The sequence below is a fragment of the Falco cherrug genome, chromosome Z, assembly GCF_023634085.1.
Source record: "Falco cherrug isolate bFalChe1 chromosome Z, bFalChe1.pri, whole genome shotgun sequence".
NCBI classification, from domain to species: Eukaryota; Metazoa; Chordata; class Aves; order Falconiformes; family Falconidae; genus Falco; species Falco cherrug.
The window spans coordinates 28,406,616-28,425,229 of NC_073720.1; the positions used below are offsets into that span (position 1 = coordinate 28,406,616).

Below are 18,614 nucleotides of genomic sequence, written 5' to 3' on the forward strand. Positions count from 1 at the left end.
TTTAAATTAGATGTAATTTGGTTGTGTTTTTTTTTTTTTTTTAAGAAACAGAATGACCTACATTGAAACTACAATCCTTTGCACTTCTGCAACCTGACCACAAACTTAGTCATAACATTCATTTCACTTACTGAAGATGACAGTACTTACTCTACTCATCTCGTTTGTATATGCAGATATTAATTAACCTCAGACTCAAAATCAGAGGCCGCAGCTTAAGATCAGGCTCTAAGCTGATAGTAGGAGACTTGAACAAAACATCTGACTGACAGCAGGATGTTCTATCACAGGTACCCCGCAACCTAAGGGGAGTGAGGAGGGCTATAAAAGACTTCCCTCCATCCCCTTCCACACAGCCACCAGTTCAGTCAGTCAACAGGAACTGATCTCTGCTCATCAGCTTGGTCTCTACACACCTACACTGCTATTAACAGCTCCTCTTTCTGGAGGCGGAAACTGAAGTCCTTCATTAGCAGACTTTCAGCTAAATATGCAGCAATTAATACTATAAATTTTATTATTCTAGAAAGCAGTTATAACTGCATTTTATTGAATTTAATCATTACTATAGAAGCTGTCTGTGCTAGGTATATGTAAATCTCCAAATTGTCTATATGCTATTGACCAACTGTTAAATGTTGGAAGAAGCAAACATAAAATGTTCAAATCAACATGGGTGAATTTTGTCCAGAAAGCTGCTGCTCTTGGTTTCATACTTTTATTTTAGAGACTACTGTATCATAAAGTTACATAAATGGAAGAACAGGTCTTTAAATATTTTGTATTATCATGGTCCCATAAAATCTAGATCAAATTAGACCAAGACCACTGGAAGTTTTGGTTCAGGGTCTTGAATATTTTTAACTTACTTCTAGTTGACTCCTTGTATATTATTCACATTACTGATAGCACAATCAATGAGATTTTTTTTTTTCCTCCCCTTTCCCATTTGGTCAGACTTAGCAATTACCAGATGTCTCAAACAAAAATACAGTCAATGTACCATTTCTCAGTAGTAAAGCGGCTACCAGTTATCATCCAACAACAGTCATTAATTTCAGTTCATGTAAACCTCCTGTTTCTACACTGCTCTGCCCTCCAGCTGCATGAAGCATCTAAACTGAACTGACCTTAACTTATCCTAGGATAATTTCCTTTCAGATACAATGAAAATCCCTATTCAAAAGACTCCAGAACTTACACCTTTGAACCAGAAGAGTGCACTACTGGGTCAGGCAAAACATAATTGAACATGAAATTTTCATCTTTCATTAAAAATTGGAATGCAACATCTATATTTAAACAACTTTATTAACATAATCAAGCAGTGATTAACATTCACATCTATTATGTCACATCATACAAATGTAAATACAAAATTACTACAGTACAATATATATTCTCTGCATGATCCAAAATATTTGGTGGCCCCAAAAACTCTTTAAAATTCAGCAGCTTATCAAAAATTAAAACCATATTCTATTTAAAATGAAGTTCTGTTAGCACATAGGCAGACTTCAGGAAATATCACTCAATTTAGTACAGTTTGAGAGGTTGCAGGAGGATATGTTTGAAGGAAACAGTCCAACATCGTGGAATACAGAAACATCAGATTTAAAGCTTTCAAGCAAAACTCACACAACCTAAGTTGTCAGCAGAAAGATCCAGTCATCTCTCATTTTAAACTATTTTGTACACTGCATCCAATTTAAGGTTTTTTAAGTTTCTAATATTAGTAAGTCAGACAACGTACAACATAAATACTTATTTCTTCCCATGAAAAGAGATAGTATTACACTGGAGATTTCGACAGCCAAATGAACCTGCTTATACAAATCTTTTTTTCTAATCTCCATCCTTGCAAGAAACACCCCATTTTGTTGCTCACCCAAAGTAAGGAAATAGATACCTAAGGTGAAAGTAGCACAACAGAACCAGCTTACAGGAAAATGATACTATACTGCAAGTGCTGAATTCTTTGAGAAGTGGATTTGGCTTATTTAAAGTATAATGTAACATCACGCAGGGATTCATCTTATAGAGCCATTTTAAACTTCCCTCATATAAGTACATTCAAGTGAGTATCATTATTTTAGCAGAATATACTCGTCAAGGCAAGCAACAAGTTTCCTTAAGTTGCCTCAGTTTCCCATTTAAAACAATAATCTAAAACTGGCTTGCTGCAACCATTAAGTGCAAAGAGTAAGCATCAGTGGCAGACAAAAACTTTTTCTACTGGAGAAGAACACCTGTAAGACTGATGGATGCAAGTCATTCTGGAGAATGCATAGGTGAGTGAAACACACAGCTACTGATCAAGCTTTAGTTATTCAAGATGAGGTTACTGGAAATACTTATGTAATATGTAACAAATATGTATACAAACGACATCAGTGTCTATACTGAGATAACGGCAGGATGTTTTGTCATTTTGCTGTAGAGCTTAACCTTTATCTAAGACAGAAAGTTACTCTTTAGACCCTATATAGAAGCTTTATGCATCTATCATCCTCATGAAAGAGACAGTATTGAAGCAATTAGTGTTAAGTTGCAACTTCTTTCCTTGAGAAAATCTGAAACAAATGATATCTAATAGAACGGTGCATTTAAAGCCTTTTTCAAGAAATATTTTTAATTGTTTGAATATGGATGCATTCTCCTCAAGGGAAGAATGTTTTTGCACCTTATGTGTTAATACGTTCAATATGAATAAAATAGGTGAAGCAAGTTGTTATTGTCCCACAATAGAAGGTTAGAGTAAGTTTAAGACAGAGAAGCTGCCCAAATTAAATACATAAACTAATATAATTAAGACACTTTTTTATTAGCATGTGTTCTGAACAAAAAGGGTACAAGAGTATTCACCTGAGATAAAGCTAGTATTTGAATATTTCTAAGTAGCAATGAGTTTCGCTTGAGGAAAGCCACTTGAAGCTTTAAAATATACTTTTTACTACTATACAATATATGCAGTTTAAGTAATTAAGACTGATGCTAAGCTAACATAAAAGTCCTAACAAAAAAAAATTAAAAAAAATCACAGTGTATATCAGTAGTTACAAAATTTATCTGATTTCTTAACTTTTAAAAATTATAATGATTATAAATTTTAAACCCATTCTTCTAAAAGTAATCTTCTGAGTACAAGCTTTAAGGAGCAATAAACTAAAGCATAAGAATTAGCTTATTACAATTTAAATATATACATATTCACTGATTTAGAAAATAATCAAGCTTTGGAAAAAATTTACAAAATTGATTATTTTTGCTTGCACTGGTTAAAATAATGAACTATTCTGATCTTTTTCCCTAAATGAAATGAGCTGTTTCCTGAATGTGTAATGAAAAAAAATTTAGTATTGAACTTCATTTAAGATTAACAACAATTTAGAACTGCCAAAAAGATGCATTTACAAAGATTGTAAATATACTTTCTGTTACCAACTTAGGTTGATCAGCAGCTTTTGTTCACTCTCAGCATCCTTCAAAAAGGGAAACTCAAAACAGGAAAAAGGCATATATAAAAAACAGTAAACACTGACCTCCTGAGGTTCCTACAACAAAAATATTCAAGTAGAAAATCTACACCATTACTTAGCAGCGGCTATTTCTGTAGTTTAGCACACTAACAGCACTTTATTCAGTGTGTAAGGAGCAAATGAAGTAAGCCGTGCTTTTAGCATGCCAAGAGGCAGAAACACTGGAATGTAACAAAGACAAACTCACAATTCTACCAGTAAAAACATTCAGTCCACATTCAAGAACTGTCAAGACTACACCACAAGAATTAAGATGCTTTTTACATATCCCATGATGCAATAATTGAATTATAAATGTTAATGCTGTTTCAGAACTTTTCTTACCTCACATTAAACCCTAAATGGCTTCTGCAAATCTCTGTGCTATATTATGCAATAGGAAATGGTTTATTTGCAGTAAAATATACCATGACAGAACTTACTGATACAAGAGACTACTTTGTCAGTACTGTTTATTTCTGCCTTATTTTAATTATTTTCCTTGCTGTTATACGAGATCAGTTCACATCTGTACAAATACCTATTAAAATATGTATGTACAAAAGTGGCATCCTAAGCTAATCCGGGGTGAGGTGGAGTGGTTTTATTTGGTTAAAAGGGCTTTCTAAATTATTTGGGTAGTTTTTTTCTTCTACAGATTTTTTAATGTCATTTCTCTGAAACTCTTCCCTAATGTTCAAAACACACTCAAAATTAAAGCAAGTTTGGATCTAAAATAACATCCCACCTTGCTAAATTGTAAAGGTTTGGGGTTTTTTCCCTTCCAGAATTTGCTTTTAAAGTGGTTTTAGTGACTACTACTAATTTGCTTCAGAGTTACTAGTTAAGAAGGAATTTTGCATTTGCTACCAAAGCGATGTAATTTGAAAGCAAGTTACCACATGCAATTTTGACCAAACTGAATAAATACTATGTACTAGCATTAGTGAATGTACTTCATACAGTACATGCCCAAACTATTTTTCAGGCATAATCCATTAAAATTTGCAAAGCCAAAAAAAGAGGGGGTGGGGGCATGTAAAACATGCATGCTATCATGCATTAAAAAAATAAAAATAAAAACTCGTTAATGTTCACACTCACACAGCTCAAACTTCAGTGCAATGGCTAAATCATTCAACAGTCGAAGAACAGAACCATGCAAAGAAGAGCAAGTTCTTAAAAAAAATACCAACCAAACAAAAAAACCCAAAACCTGTTATCCAGTATCCATTTTGCAATGCAAAGGTGAGAAACTACATCTACAAAAAGGCTGTTATGGCTTAATTTTGTTTTGCAGATTAATTATGCAGCACTTGAAAAATGGAAAGGTGTGGCATCACCTCTGACCAGCAGAGTTAAAAATCTCTCCATTTTCCTTTATCATCATGGGATACTCTTTAGGCAATCTAAATTATTAAAGACTTGCCACTTTCAGATGGACACAAGATCAAGTGTACCAGTTAGGATTTCACATTCACAGTACTAAGAAAATACACATGGAAGGAAAAGTAAAGGGTTAACTTAACAAGGATTTATTCACAGGAACACATGTAAGTAGAGGGAAAAAAAACCACAACAGAAAAGCTAAACAAATGAAATGAAGAGGATCCAAACCAACTTTCACTCCGTAGCTTTAAACTTGCACCCTTGTGCATTTAACTACATCACAAAGGGCCACCAACATGCGCCGATACAGTGTAGATACCCTGCATTACATCTATTAACTTAAAACATCTCTTTAAGATCATGCTTTGAACAAAAAGAAAGCATAGAAGGTAGTATGTTGAGTGGGAATAAACACAAATATAGCAATCATGTCATCAACTTCTACAATTGTCTTTACGTGCCAACTAACATTTATGCAGCCTTTAACGGGTCTTACCATGTAACTCATTTTTAGAGATTCTGATAAAATCACTAGTATATAACCATGCAGAAAGCACATCACACTGACAGCACAGAGGCAAATATTTTGCACAGCTATATCAGCTTTCCACATTGTGCAGGTTACACACAATACAATATCAATCTTATTCTTAACAGATCCTAAAAAGGTATTTCAAGGCCTAATTGTTAACTACAGTACTTTATATCTATATTCTTAATCAAATAAAAATCCACAGAATCTTGAAAAGGAATTTTAAATGCAGGGCTATATTGAATTGGTAAACTGCAACACAAAACTGGCGCAACATAGGTAAAAGTATACCAGTTTCAATCTATGTGATGCAAGCATGCTACTTTCCCACTAAATTACTTCTGATCACTATGAGCCAGAATGCATGCCCGAACCTTAAACTGCACATTAAGAATAATGCTTTACTCTAGAAATTAAATCTAATGAAGTACAATAATTAAATCATATCCACTACTTTATTTTTTAATGTAAAAATAAAGATGTCAATCTTTCCTTTGAAGTGTCCCTCCCCTTACCCTAAAAATGAAAGGAGTGACTCATTTGGCAGCTTGCAGGTTGCTTCACTTTGTCCAAGTTAACCTTTATTAAATTTACTATGGGGTTTCTATATTGTACACTGCAAGTGCCTGCGCCTAATACAGATGCAAGCTGCATTTTAACTGTACTAACTTCATTTGTGTAGTTCTTCATTAACATGCAAATACCTAGGAATCCCATCAAGCAGGATGAAATAATGTAGAAAACCCTTACTTAAAAAAACATAAAAGAAAAAAGAAAGCCTTTTACTGTTTGCGACCCCCATTCTTGGGTTTCCTTTATTGTGCGCAAAATAGTTTTCCTCTTTACATATCCCTATGATTCAATTACATGGTTCTTATTTTGGTACAATTCCCCATAATATTCCAGAATGTGCTGTTTTGTGACTAGATTCTTTTTTTTTTTTTTCTTCTTCACATACAGTGCAGAGTTGTAATAGGAGACAGATTTCCACCCACAAAGGCTCCAGATGTTAAAACATTTCCCAACATCGACTTAATACAGTGACGGCAACACCTCCCTCCCGCCCCTCCCAGTAGGGTTGGGATTGTACTGTATTCCCTACTGGTTTACCCTTCCCCCCAGTAAAGGGTAACATTTTCCCTGGGTGCAGAGGCTCCCTCATAGTCTCCCAGACTGAAGGACCTGTAAAAGAAAAAGATAAAGGTACAATTATATCTTATCTTTAACCTTAACTGACAAATCTGTGCTTAAACAGAGGTTTTTTTGCCTTTTTTAAGCAGTAGGCACCAACCTTTAACTTAAAAATGAATTAACACCTAGATTACACCTTCTAAGTGTGTTAAGAGAAAAGCCCATTTATATCAAGTAAATTATTATTCATGAAACAATGTATGCTTTAAAGCTACATTGACAGTTCACTATTGTGCCTAAGCTTGGATTACAGATAAAACGAGTCCTATATATTCTCACAAGCTTTTCATAGCACAAACTTAAGAGGTAGTGATGACACTGAGAAAGAATATTAAACGTATCTGCTACTGACCTGACAACTTTACTTTTAGGTAGATTAAACAAGATAGCCATAGATAGTGTCTCCTCAGTTCAAACTGAAGATCATGATGAATTCTATCACTTTGGATTCCTCTTCATTAGGAGAGGAAAACACCTTTATGCCAGAACTAGAACGCCCTCATTGATAAATGTGTAAATATTTGACATTGGTTTATTTTTAATCCATTGTTCAAATCAAACATACAGTTCAAACAGGATTTCTTATGTCACTGACTTTGAAAAAATCTTAGGCTGACTTTTAAATAGTTGTCTATTCAACAATAAATGAGAAGAGAATTGCATGATTCACTCACATATTTTCAGTATAAAAGTTCTACAGCAAGTATCAAATTTATACTGAATGGATAAACTCAATTCACATTCTTTTTTGGTTAGTGTAACAATCTCTTCACAGTATCATCTACTTCACACGTGGGAAATTTGCTTTATAGTGTGCACAGATAGCATACAAAGCAGGGTAGTATAATATAATTATTCTAGAATGCACTGTCACTTTTCTTGGCTGAAGTTGAATCATCCTCTGCACAGAACAGTAACAATTCTGAATTGATGCACAAAATGGAACGTGGCAATAATAAACACAACAGCCTCCCCAAAACAGCATGCTCTACAGTTACAGCAGTTACAGATCAGCATAACATCTTTTATTCAGTGCAAAGATCTAGTATGCGATTTGGAGCATACGGGACCTCTCATAGCTGAAGTGCATCAACAAACTTGCCTTCCCACCCTAAAGGAATGAATATTCCTGCTTAGACAACACCTGCCATCTACTAATTCATAAGACATAAGGGAGTATGATGGCTTGAGGATCATGTTCATCACTTGGCTTATTAAACTTGAACTGTCACTTCGTTATACCTACACTTCCAGTCTTATCTTGATAGACTATCCTGTGTACGATACACTCGTCTTTTTTCCTTCTTTCTCTCTGTAATAATAAAATACAGGATCAGACAACTGCTTCTGCTACAGCTACCATCATTTAGGTATACTATCATCCCACTTTTTTTTCCTTCTTATGGGTAGGGAAGATATCCAGTGTATCTGAAAAATTCTGCTCTGATTCATATAATGCAAACAGGGAGGAAGTCTGTCATACAGCTCTTGTTACCAAAGATTTGTGTCCTTACCTCTAATTATGGGACTGCAGCTACAGTGCATGAGGTTAAACTCCATAGTAAGCTGCAAGGCGCTCTTTTAAGGGAAGAGGAAACTGGTCAGAGAAACGCCTCCAATTCTCATCCCCAACTTGATTTTTAAATCCATGAAGAATCTACAAATAAGAGGGGGGAAGTCAAAATAATCACTAAACAGAGGTTACATTATTTATGAGCAACATATGCAGTAAGCCACAAACTGCTGGATCATACATCTGTCCATTTGAATTCTCCAATTTAATACTGAAATGCTACTAAGAAAGAAAGAAAGTCTAGTAATGTCTTTTTTAACGGAAATGTTTCTTTTAAGGGTGACAGATGGAATATAGCTGTCCACACAAAATTAGTGTGTGTATACATACCTATATGTATTTTTAATGAGTAAGGTGACTTAAAACCTAGAGATAGGCCACTTCAGAAGGCTAAATATTTCATCAATTAAAATGGCTTACATATGTTAAGATTACTGTATTCATGTTTCTTTTCAAAATGTGTGATATACTGTGGGAAGAAACCTGAGCCAAATCTGCAGCCAGCACTTGAGAGAATGAATACCTGTTAGCTTTAGCACAGATGCAAAAGCATCCGCTGAGAGCTCTGTTTTTTCCATGGAATCTGTAAGACTGTCACTGAAAATGGAAGCTGTTAAAATCTTTTGTGCTTTGAATTAACAGGGATCCACAGTCAGTGGTAGTCAAAAGCCAGTGAGAAGGGAAAAAAAAATAAATATTTACGGGTTTCAGTCTGGACCTTCCAATGTAATAAATTAGCTGAGAACTATGAAAATTAAATGATACTATCAAAAAGGTCTTCGTATGTTAGCTCTGAGAACAGCAGGTTAAAAGGCAAATATTAGAAAGAACAAAAGCAGATGACAGTCTCCCACAACAGCCTCCCAGGTAAGCTCAGGAGTGTGGGTCAGGTGAGCGGACAGAGAGGTGGATTGAGAACTGGCTGGACGGCAGAGCCCGGGGGGCTGTGATCAGCGGCGCAGAGCCTGGCTGGAGGCTGAGGCCAGCGCTGTGCCCGGGGTCAGTGCTGCTCCAGTCCTGTTCAACTCGCTCATCAGGGACCTGGACGCAGGCACAGAGTGCACCCTCAGCCAGTTTGCTGATGACACTAAACTGGGAGCAGTGGCTGATACCCCAGCAGGCTGCGCTGCCATTCAGCAGGACCGGGACAGGCTGGGGAGCTGGGTGGAGAGGAACCTAATGAAGTTCAACAAGGGCAAGTGTAGGGTCCTGCACCTGGGGCGGAACAACCCCCCACACCAGCACAGGCTGGGGCTTGGGGGTTGACCTGCCAGAAGGCAGCTCTGTAGAGAAGGGCCTGGGAGGTCTGGTCAACAGCAAGCTGCCCATGAGCCAGCAGTGTGCCCTGGTGGCCCAGAAGGCCAATGGTGTCATCCTGGGGTGCATTAGATACGTGGCCAACAGGTCCAGGGAGCCTATCCTCCTCCTCTACCCTGCCCTGGTGAGGCTGCTTCTGGAGAGCTGTGTCCAGTTCTGGGCTCCCCAGTTCAAGAGAGACAGAGAACTGCTGGAGAGGGCCCAGCGGAGGGCTATGAAGACGATGAGGGGAGCGGAGCATCCCCCTTATGAGGAAAGGCTGAGACAGCTGGGCCTCTTTAGCCTGGAGCAGAGAAGACTGAGAGGGGACCTTATCAACGTCTACAAATATCTTCAGGGTGCATGTCAAGAGGATGGGGCCAGGCTCTTTTCAGTGGTGCTCAGTGACAGGACAAGGGGCAATGGGCACAGACTGAAACCCCAGAAGTTCCATGCGAATATGAGGCAGAACTTGTTTACTTTGAGGGTGACAGAGCACTGGAACAGGCTTCCCAGAGAGGCGGTGGTGTCTCCTTCTCTGGAGACATTCAAAACGTGACTGGATGCAACCCTGTGCAACCTGCTGTAGGGGAACCTGCTTTGGCAGGGCATTGGACTAGATGATCTCCAGAGGTCCCTTCCAACCCTGACCATTCTGTGATACTATGAAATGGCTCCTCCTCATAGGAAATTAGGCCAAGAGAGTCTGAAGTTTTCTATTTTTAAATTCAATGATACTGAATTGTGCAACAGTCTGTCATGAACACATGCTCACAGAAAAGGCAATGTCAAAGTTAAAGCTCATGGTACCAATTTCACCCTCAACACAACGTTCTCAAGCAGAGTTGCTCTTAAACAGGATGTAGTAATAACGACATTACAGTGCCCCCAGTTAACTTACTGCTTTTCTCCCTGGAAAAGACCTTCCACAAGCAGGCTCACCTCTCTTTCCTTACCCCAAGAGTCAGATTAGCCAGCTGCCAAGAAACTACTGAAAATTGAAGAATGTTCAGGTATAACTAAAGGAACACTTGAAAAAAATCATCTTCCAGTAGAGTTTTAGCAAGTGAGCTTCAGCTAGTCTTCAGAAACCTTGCTTTTATAAAAAGTGATAAAATTCTTAGGGTATGTGTCAGAGTTCAACATGAGCAGCTCATCCACCCATACTTTTGGAAGAGGTATTTCCTCTCTCAACTCTAGTGCTAAAACACTCCAAACAAACAAACAAAAGAAACACTGGGCAATCTTTTTTTTTTTCCCCATTGTTCCCGATAGGCATAATTATTGTTGGAAAAACATCTAACTGGACTACAGCAGTCATGTATTCATGAGGCAGTAATCTAAAAACTGTACGTGCCATCACTTGAAGAAAGCTTCATTTCCTTTCTTGCATGGAAAAAACCACAAAAGAATACACTTCAAAAAGCAAGGATTTCCTTATGCCAAGTGACCAAGAACCACTGTGTCTTGTTTGAATGCATTAGATCCCACATGGATAATGTGGAAAGAGTCTGAAAAAGAGGAACCTAACTTACTGATGCAAGTATTCAATGCTGAAGGACCAGTGCAGAAACACTGAGACTGCTTTGGAAAATCATCACAGACAGCATCCTGGATTGTCTTTCAAGACTGTATTTACTGTTTGCTGATGCTAGAACACTCATAGCTGTGCATTTCCTGGGCCTGGTGCTCCTTCAGAGGAGACCAGTTATCCAAAAGGCTAAGACAGCGAGATTTCTGTCATCGCTCTTACAGATGGGATACAAAAGTTCCATCTCCTCTTCCAATGCTCACACATGGCATTACTTTAAAAAAAAGCACCAGTACTAACCCATTATCCTAGTAAGTGCTTAGGGATATACTCTATTTCTTCTTTAAGAGGAGCATCATGAACTTTTGACATACATCCTTCCTAAAAACAGAGATTTCACTTTACAGTTTGTGAGGGGAGCCACACTACTGAACAGTAACAGCAACTGTTCATGTAACAGCAGTAAGTTGTGTTTTTTTGGTTGGTTTTTTTTAATCTGATACATTAGTGCCAAAACACAATATATCACATTACGGGTGGGATTTTTTTGCTTATTTTAAACAAGGCAAACAGTTCTTTTGCTTGCATATAACTCATCCAAGAGAGATTCTGTGGAGAATTAAGCAATCCTGAAAACTTACTTCCAGCAGTAGTAAGAGAAATTAAAGTAAGCATCTTCATGGAAAAGGAATCTTGAACCATACAAATCTTATTTTCTACAGATAAAAGTTTTACATATGGTATAAAAAACCATGTTCTTTTAAATGCAGGTAAAACTCAGTAAGGTGGACATTATGAAAAGTTCTTTAAGGATGATGATTATCCTTTCAAATAAGATATCCAGTGAACTTTTCAATATTGTTTAAAAAAGTTCAGAATAATCCAAATGCATATAAGAAAATATAGGTTAGAAAAGAAAGTTAGAATTTCTATCTTGTTTTGTCTGAAAATTTATGACCTTTTGAAGAAGCCTCCATGAACACAAGTACAGTAAGTGCTAACGGTGGGAACAGAAAGGAAGAAAAAAACAACAGAGGATCCAAAACAACCACTGTTAGGATATACTGTTATATTAGAAACATTACCTTACAGAACATGTCTCGGAGATCATCTTTTGGGCTAATCCACGATGCAACAGCATCACAAAAAAAAATAAAGTCCTATAAGATTAAACAATCACACAGGTTAGAAACCTCAATTTATGGGTCTGCAAACAATGCTTGATGTTCATTCTATGAACTATGCAGGGTCTTTCATCCTAATTCACAACTGCTTTTGCTTTTATGTATTCATTTTTCAGTTAATTCAGACAGTAACAGTAAGTTATTGTATGCCTAAGTGTTCAGAAATAGAAATAGCTGAGTGTAGGAATAGCTTGGTTTAATCAGATTTTTGACTAAACGAAACCACAGTTAGAAAAAAACCCCAACAACCCTCCCCTCCCACATACGCTTCTCTAACATTGATTCTTTCAGTACACATACTAAGTTCAAGAACCAATCACCTTAATAACAAGCACCAAATTCAAGACAGTCACAACTCACTCACTCACTCTCGCACATTTCCATTTGGAGAAAAAAAAGCTGTTGTACTACTTTAATCAGAGCCAGAAGTTTTTCCTGGGACACACAGAATGTTTATCATACAGGTTCAAAACTAAAGCCACCCCAAAATCCCTATACTTAGTTCATCTGCTGTCCTGCATTACCCCCTACTACACCATTACGTATTTAATCATTAAGCTGATAATGCCCTTGCTTTTGGGTAAGAAACAAGGATAACGGCTACAGAGAAGGAGACACAGGATAATGAAAAGTCCTTAATTATCCCCTCAAACTATGTGAAAGAACAAAAGGGAAAGTAGAAGAGGCAAATGCTAAGTACAGAACAAGGCACAAGTGAAATGAACTGAACATTTCAAAACAAGGTAGAGGCTCAATTCTTGTGTTTCAGGAAGAATTCCAGGCAGGGGAGATGGAAAATTACCTTTGTTTTCCTCTTAGAAAATATTACACTGATACAGTTTTATTTTGGAGGTGTGGAGACTAAAGAGCAAGTCAGTCTATTCTTCAGATCTAATAGCTATTTTAAGAGTTCCACGTTCCTTGTCACATTGAGTATTTAAGCAATATCCAAAGCTGAAACAGAACCTTCCCTACCCAAGTTTTAAGAATGCATGGGTGGTTACTGTTTTTGTTCTGCTTCTTGTTTTAAAAGCCTAGGTTACATCTGGAAAATAGGTTTAAGTATGTCAGCTTTTGGCTTTTATTTTCATACAGAACCTGACAACAGCCTGACAGAAGTATCAAAACACAATTATTTTAGTCGAAGTTCATTATTTACATATTATTTGTAAGTAAAAGACCAAACCTATATTTAACAATGCTCTTCTCCTTTCCTTTGCTAGGTGACAATTACCGAAGCACCATGATGTATCATTTGCAATATAAACATTTTGGCCTCAAAATAAAGCTACATCACGTACTGAAGGAAATCATGTCACACTGAACTTTTTCATACCTCATATACAGCTTTCACTAAATTTCACGAGTAAAGAAAAGAAGTTTAGATCTATTCATATTTCTTACTTGGACTACTCCACTAGGGTTGACCGAGATCATGGTACATATCCCACGGAACGCTGAATCCTTTTCCTCATTGTCTCTTATGTTTCGCAGAGAGGTGCACCTAGCAAGTTGGAGAACAAAATTTAGCTAACTCTACTACTTTCTCTTCAATCAAGTCAGAACTAGATGACAGTATCTGATGGAATAAGTCACACTGATCAGATGATCTGAAATACTACTTTGAACACTTAGAAAAACACTTGTTGCCCAAAGTCTTTACTAGCGTATTCCCATCAGGCATCATCTCCTGAATCTTGTTCTCCTGTTGCACTATATGCAGTTAGAAAGTGTGACCTGTATTCCATTAAATACAAAGGAAACATGTATCTGAAATATTTATAGGAACTATCATTATTAGAAACGGGACATATACTACTATCACAGTATGAATTATGTCAGGTACCACTTACAGAACAGTTATTTAACTTTTACAGCAGCAAGCAAGCTATTTTATACATAACAAATCTATAAACATATACTCCTTACAGCAATTCAAGCCTCAGACTGAATTTTAAGTAAAGTAATGCACAGTTTAAATTTTACTGTATTTGCATGCATTGTATTATCATTCTGGTGGATTTTAAAATGCTCTTTCATAATCAAGCTTTAACACAGCAAGCATGTGACAATCTTATCCCATGCATAAATTAGTCGTTAGCCACAACATAAAGGATACATGACGGTGCTACTAAAAACTCACAAACCTGATAGGACAAGATTAGTCACATGGTTGGCAATGATTAAGGATTGAGATTTTGTAACCAACTGAAAATATATCTAAAAGTGAGATAGAGAGAAGAAAGAAAGAAAGAAAGAGAGTGAAGAAAAATGAATTAAAAAAAAAAGATTGAATAATACACACCAGGGTCTTATAAACTGCTGTAGCATGGGGGCCACCTCTTGAGGACAAACGTAACCAAGACGACCAATTGTTATTGCTAAGGTAACGCAATCACGGTTATACACCACCAAACGCCAACCAAGACATGAGCAAATGAGGGGGGAGGAGAAAAAATAAAGAAAAAACAACAAATAACTCAGAAACAGAAACCAACAGAATCTGTGTATGATAATAAACATAAGATTTCACCAGTGCTGTTTATTACCACCCCCTAAATAAGAGGCAGCAACATATATGGTATACTCTCCAGGGTAAAAGAAAAATTAAAGTAAATGAGAGAACACCAAAAACACAATTTAAAATCCAAAGGCTTTCTGATGTAAGTAGTCATTCTGTCCTCTTCAGAGTAATCTCTTACAATAAATTTAGCTACCATACATTTAAAAATTTCTATTGAAATGTACTATTATGGATATTCTTGATAAAAAGTAATTAACCATTTTCAGTTTTAGTATCAAGTATTGTAAACATTTTTCTTTAAATATTTAGAATTCAAGATTTTAATAGATCTACTGTGTCAGTAAAAATACATTTATAAATACTTTAACATGGAAAATAGTGGTCTATATAAAAATGCTAAATAGATGAGAAACACTTCTCAGAGAGCACCAAATATTTGTCTTGTTCATTATCTTGTATGCTAACTCGCAGCAACTGACTGCAGAAAATTATTCTTTAATCCCAATATTTCTCTTGTTCACAAAAGACTTCCTCATAGAAGTCATGCAAGAATCAGACTTCTGAAAACAAGACATAAGGACACATGAAAAGCAAAGCTGCTTCATCACATGATTAGGTAGTATGGTCCTTTGTTCCAAGGGACAGACCGAAGAAAGTATCATCACGTAAATGTGTTTTAATGGTGTTTGCTCAACTCACAGAAGATTAATCTTTAGAAAAAGGAAAGGGTGGGGAATAATGTATCAGGATTACTTGAAGCAAAATACATGAATAATACTAAAATCCAGCAGATTTATATGAAGCAGAGAAAGGAAACCTATGTTCAAGGGACATACTATGCAACACTCTAATTAACAGGCATTTGTGAACAGTTTCATGAAACATGCAATAAAGCAGATGATGCTTTCTCCAGTAAAAGTTTGGTGTAGGATATACTAGCAGTTTGAAACATACTCATTCCATGAAAGCTGCAGCTCACTGGTAATGTACTGTTTTTCCCTGATGTTACTCAATTTCAATACGCAGTGTCTAAAATTTTTGGCAGATCTAACTTACAAAACTGCATTTGAAGTGCTACTTTCAAATGAAAATACACTTCTAAGTTTGTAAATTCTCACAGGAATAGTCATCTCTATCAAAGATCAACTTCTTGGCATGTACTGATTATTTTCTATGCAATTACTTTTACTGTAAGTGGTCTCATGTTTCCATTGGAGAAGTGTTTTCATAGCTCAGTACATAGAAGCTAAACCAGAAAACAGTAATATTCTTGCATATACTAGTGGCATGCAGCACAATATCCCACAACAAACTATAATAAGTACACCACACTCAACATTTATTTGCAGTTATGCATCCACATTTAAAGTAACTATTAAGAGAATAAAGAAAAAGTCAGTGCCTGGATGCTTCCAAAAATTCTCTAACAATGCTGGAAGCAAACATTTACATACTGGATGCCTCTCAGTTACAAGTATTACACATCCACTGGTGTAGAGGAAGGGGGGCAGGGCAAGGAGCAGGGGAAAGAAAATTTATATGGCTATCCTATTCCATGGTATATTTCACAACAAGTAGGGATTTGCTCCAAAATTATCTCTGCAAAAAGTAGTACCTATAATATGCCAGACAACTAGGTAATTTTTCCTTCAAGTTCACCTTCCATACTAAATAGGGGTAGGGGAAGTGACGCAGAAAAAGTACAGCTTTTAAGTTTAGAGAATGCCAGAGGAAAAATATAAATTGAAAATTTATCTCTTGCTTAGCTCAAAGAATGTAACTGTACCACTGAATTTGCATCATTTTCAAACATGTCAGGTATCATGACTAAAGTGTCATTTTCTTGCAGGACAGTTAAGTTTGCAAACAGAAAAAAAAAAAATTCTCAATGAGTAAAATAGTAAACCAGAACCTGTCAAATTATTAATAAAGTTTTGCTGAAGTATGGAAGGTGCTCTTCATACCAGAACGTGCCCTCTATCAATGCAAAAGAAACAAGCCTCAGAAATTCTGATTCAGTAAGGCATTTGGGGATTACTCCCAATTTGGAAGGCAAAGCTGTGGGCTAGAACCTAAACCATGCATGCCGTTATTAGAATTCTTTTCAGAAATTTGTTATTAAGTGACCAGTCAATAGAAGTTAAACATAATTTCATTATGTTGTGGTAAAACTGCCATCACAGATCTAGATTTTTGTGCACAATATTACAAGTCTGTCTTAAAAAAAATGAGTGCATTTTTTGTAAATTCTATGAGTTCATTATTTGTTTTATATATGCCAATTACATTTGTCTCAAACACTAGACATATATATACAGTACACGTGTAAGGACATGCATATATTAAAATCTGTGAACTAGGTCTTTAAGTGTTACTGCATACATTTGTCATATTCAATACATAAATAAAACTGGAAGAATACTTAAACAGATGATAAATAAATACAATAAAACTTATAGAAGTAAGAAAGCAATAACTAAGAATCTAGATATATGATAGATGGTTTGCTGCAAGACTGAGACTTGTAAGAGCTTCTGCAAAACAGAGTTGCTTTTGCTTATAAAAGCCAAATACACAGCAATAATATCAGTTCTGGTGTGGTTCCCCTATGCAATTTTTAAAGTCATTATAAAAAAAAATAATCTGTCATTCCCTTCATGTATCGTTCAGTTTTTGGGTACCTGTGTTCTCTAACAACGTCTTTGGTGTGTTTGGTCTGTTAATTATTTCTACAAGCTGGTGCAACACCATTGGAATATAAGGCTGCATCTCTATACCTGGAACAGCCAAAAAAAAAAATTCAGAAGAAAATTACCATTAATATACATAATCCAAATAGATTGGGTACATTGAACAAGGACAAGAATCTAAAATTTAATTTAAATTTTAACATGGAAGTATCACTATAAAAAAATCCAGAACCCCTAGACAAACCATGCTAAATGTGCAGAGATTCAAAGAAAAAAAACCAAAACTTACCCATCTGGATGGAGATTTCTCCAATTGCCCACGTGGCATTGTTACACACAGAAATGAATTCAGGGTTTAGGTTGGTTCCCAAAATTGGCATGAAATCAGCTAGAAAGAACAACATTTTAAAATCTCATAACACAATACAACTATCTTGTCCCATTACTGTAAGATCATGGAGGAAAAAAGAAGGTTTTTTTTAAAAAAAGTAATGTAAGCCTATTTAAACACTTGGGAAGAGCTACATATAATTAACAAGAGCTGTATTTCTGCTATGTATCTGATTAACCTGGGTTTTCAAACCTAAGCAGATCAATGAAAATCTTTTCAAATTACAATTTTAAAATGTTTTTAATAGGCTTTATCTTTATACAGCTTTAGAAATCTTTTGTCTGCTTTTCCCATACTGGGGCTGGGGAGAGATGAGAAGATGAGAGAAGACAAAAACCACAGGTACCAAGTACTTGTAGTGTTACAATATAGTTGAATAACCCTCAAATCACCTGTGTAGCTATGTATTCAGCTATGTGTGAAAAAGCAATGAAGCTTAGAATGCAATCACATCTTTTATTAAATTTTAAGAAAGAATTAGTCGCAAAGACAGGAATAAGGATAAGGAAAAGGAAAACTTAAAACACCATGAAAAGGCAATCCACAGAACAGGGAGCTTAACATGGCTAAACCAGCCTCCTATCAGTTTGTAAAACAAGTTGATCATTTAACAAGTAAAAGAAACATACCAATGCAAGGTTTAACATGCTGAAAACAGGCCTTTGTCAGATCACCTAACAACGCAAAAGAACTCTGCCGTACCTCAGGCATTTTATCCTAAAAAGAGGAAGAAAAAAAAAAAGAATTCTAGAATCTAGAAGCGTGATTCTCTTAAGAAAAATCCTTGGATCAAAC

At 36.1% G+C, this 18,614-nt stretch overlaps 1 protein-coding gene across 3 annotated transcripts in view; it reads right to left on the minus strand.

The window, feature by feature from the left end:
• Nucleotides 1-1,293: 1,293 nt before the first annotated feature.
• Nucleotides 1,294-18,614, minus strand: part of TNPO1 (transportin 1) — a 59,594-nt gene continuing 42,273 nt past the window's right edge. For all 3 annotated transcript variants that reach the window (XM_055698727.1, XM_055698728.1, XM_055698729.1), the window contains 8 exons: nucleotides 18,449-18,536; nucleotides 17,718-17,816; nucleotides 17,420-17,515; nucleotides 14,520-14,595; nucleotides 13,619-13,718; nucleotides 12,116-12,190; nucleotides 8,145-8,287; nucleotides 1,294-6,621 (listed from right to left, as the gene is read on the minus strand). In XM_055698727.1, the coding sequence (XP_055554702.1) occupies nucleotides 8,180-8,287; nucleotides 12,116-12,190; nucleotides 13,619-13,718; nucleotides 14,520-14,595; nucleotides 17,420-17,515; nucleotides 17,718-17,816; nucleotides 18,449-18,536 (642 nt within the window). In that variant the 3' untranslated portion in view covers nucleotides 1,294-6,621; nucleotides 8,145-8,179. The remainder of the gene's footprint in view (nucleotides 6,622-8,144; nucleotides 8,288-12,115; nucleotides 12,191-13,618; nucleotides 13,719-14,519; nucleotides 14,596-17,419; nucleotides 17,516-17,717; nucleotides 17,817-18,448; nucleotides 18,537-18,614) is intronic.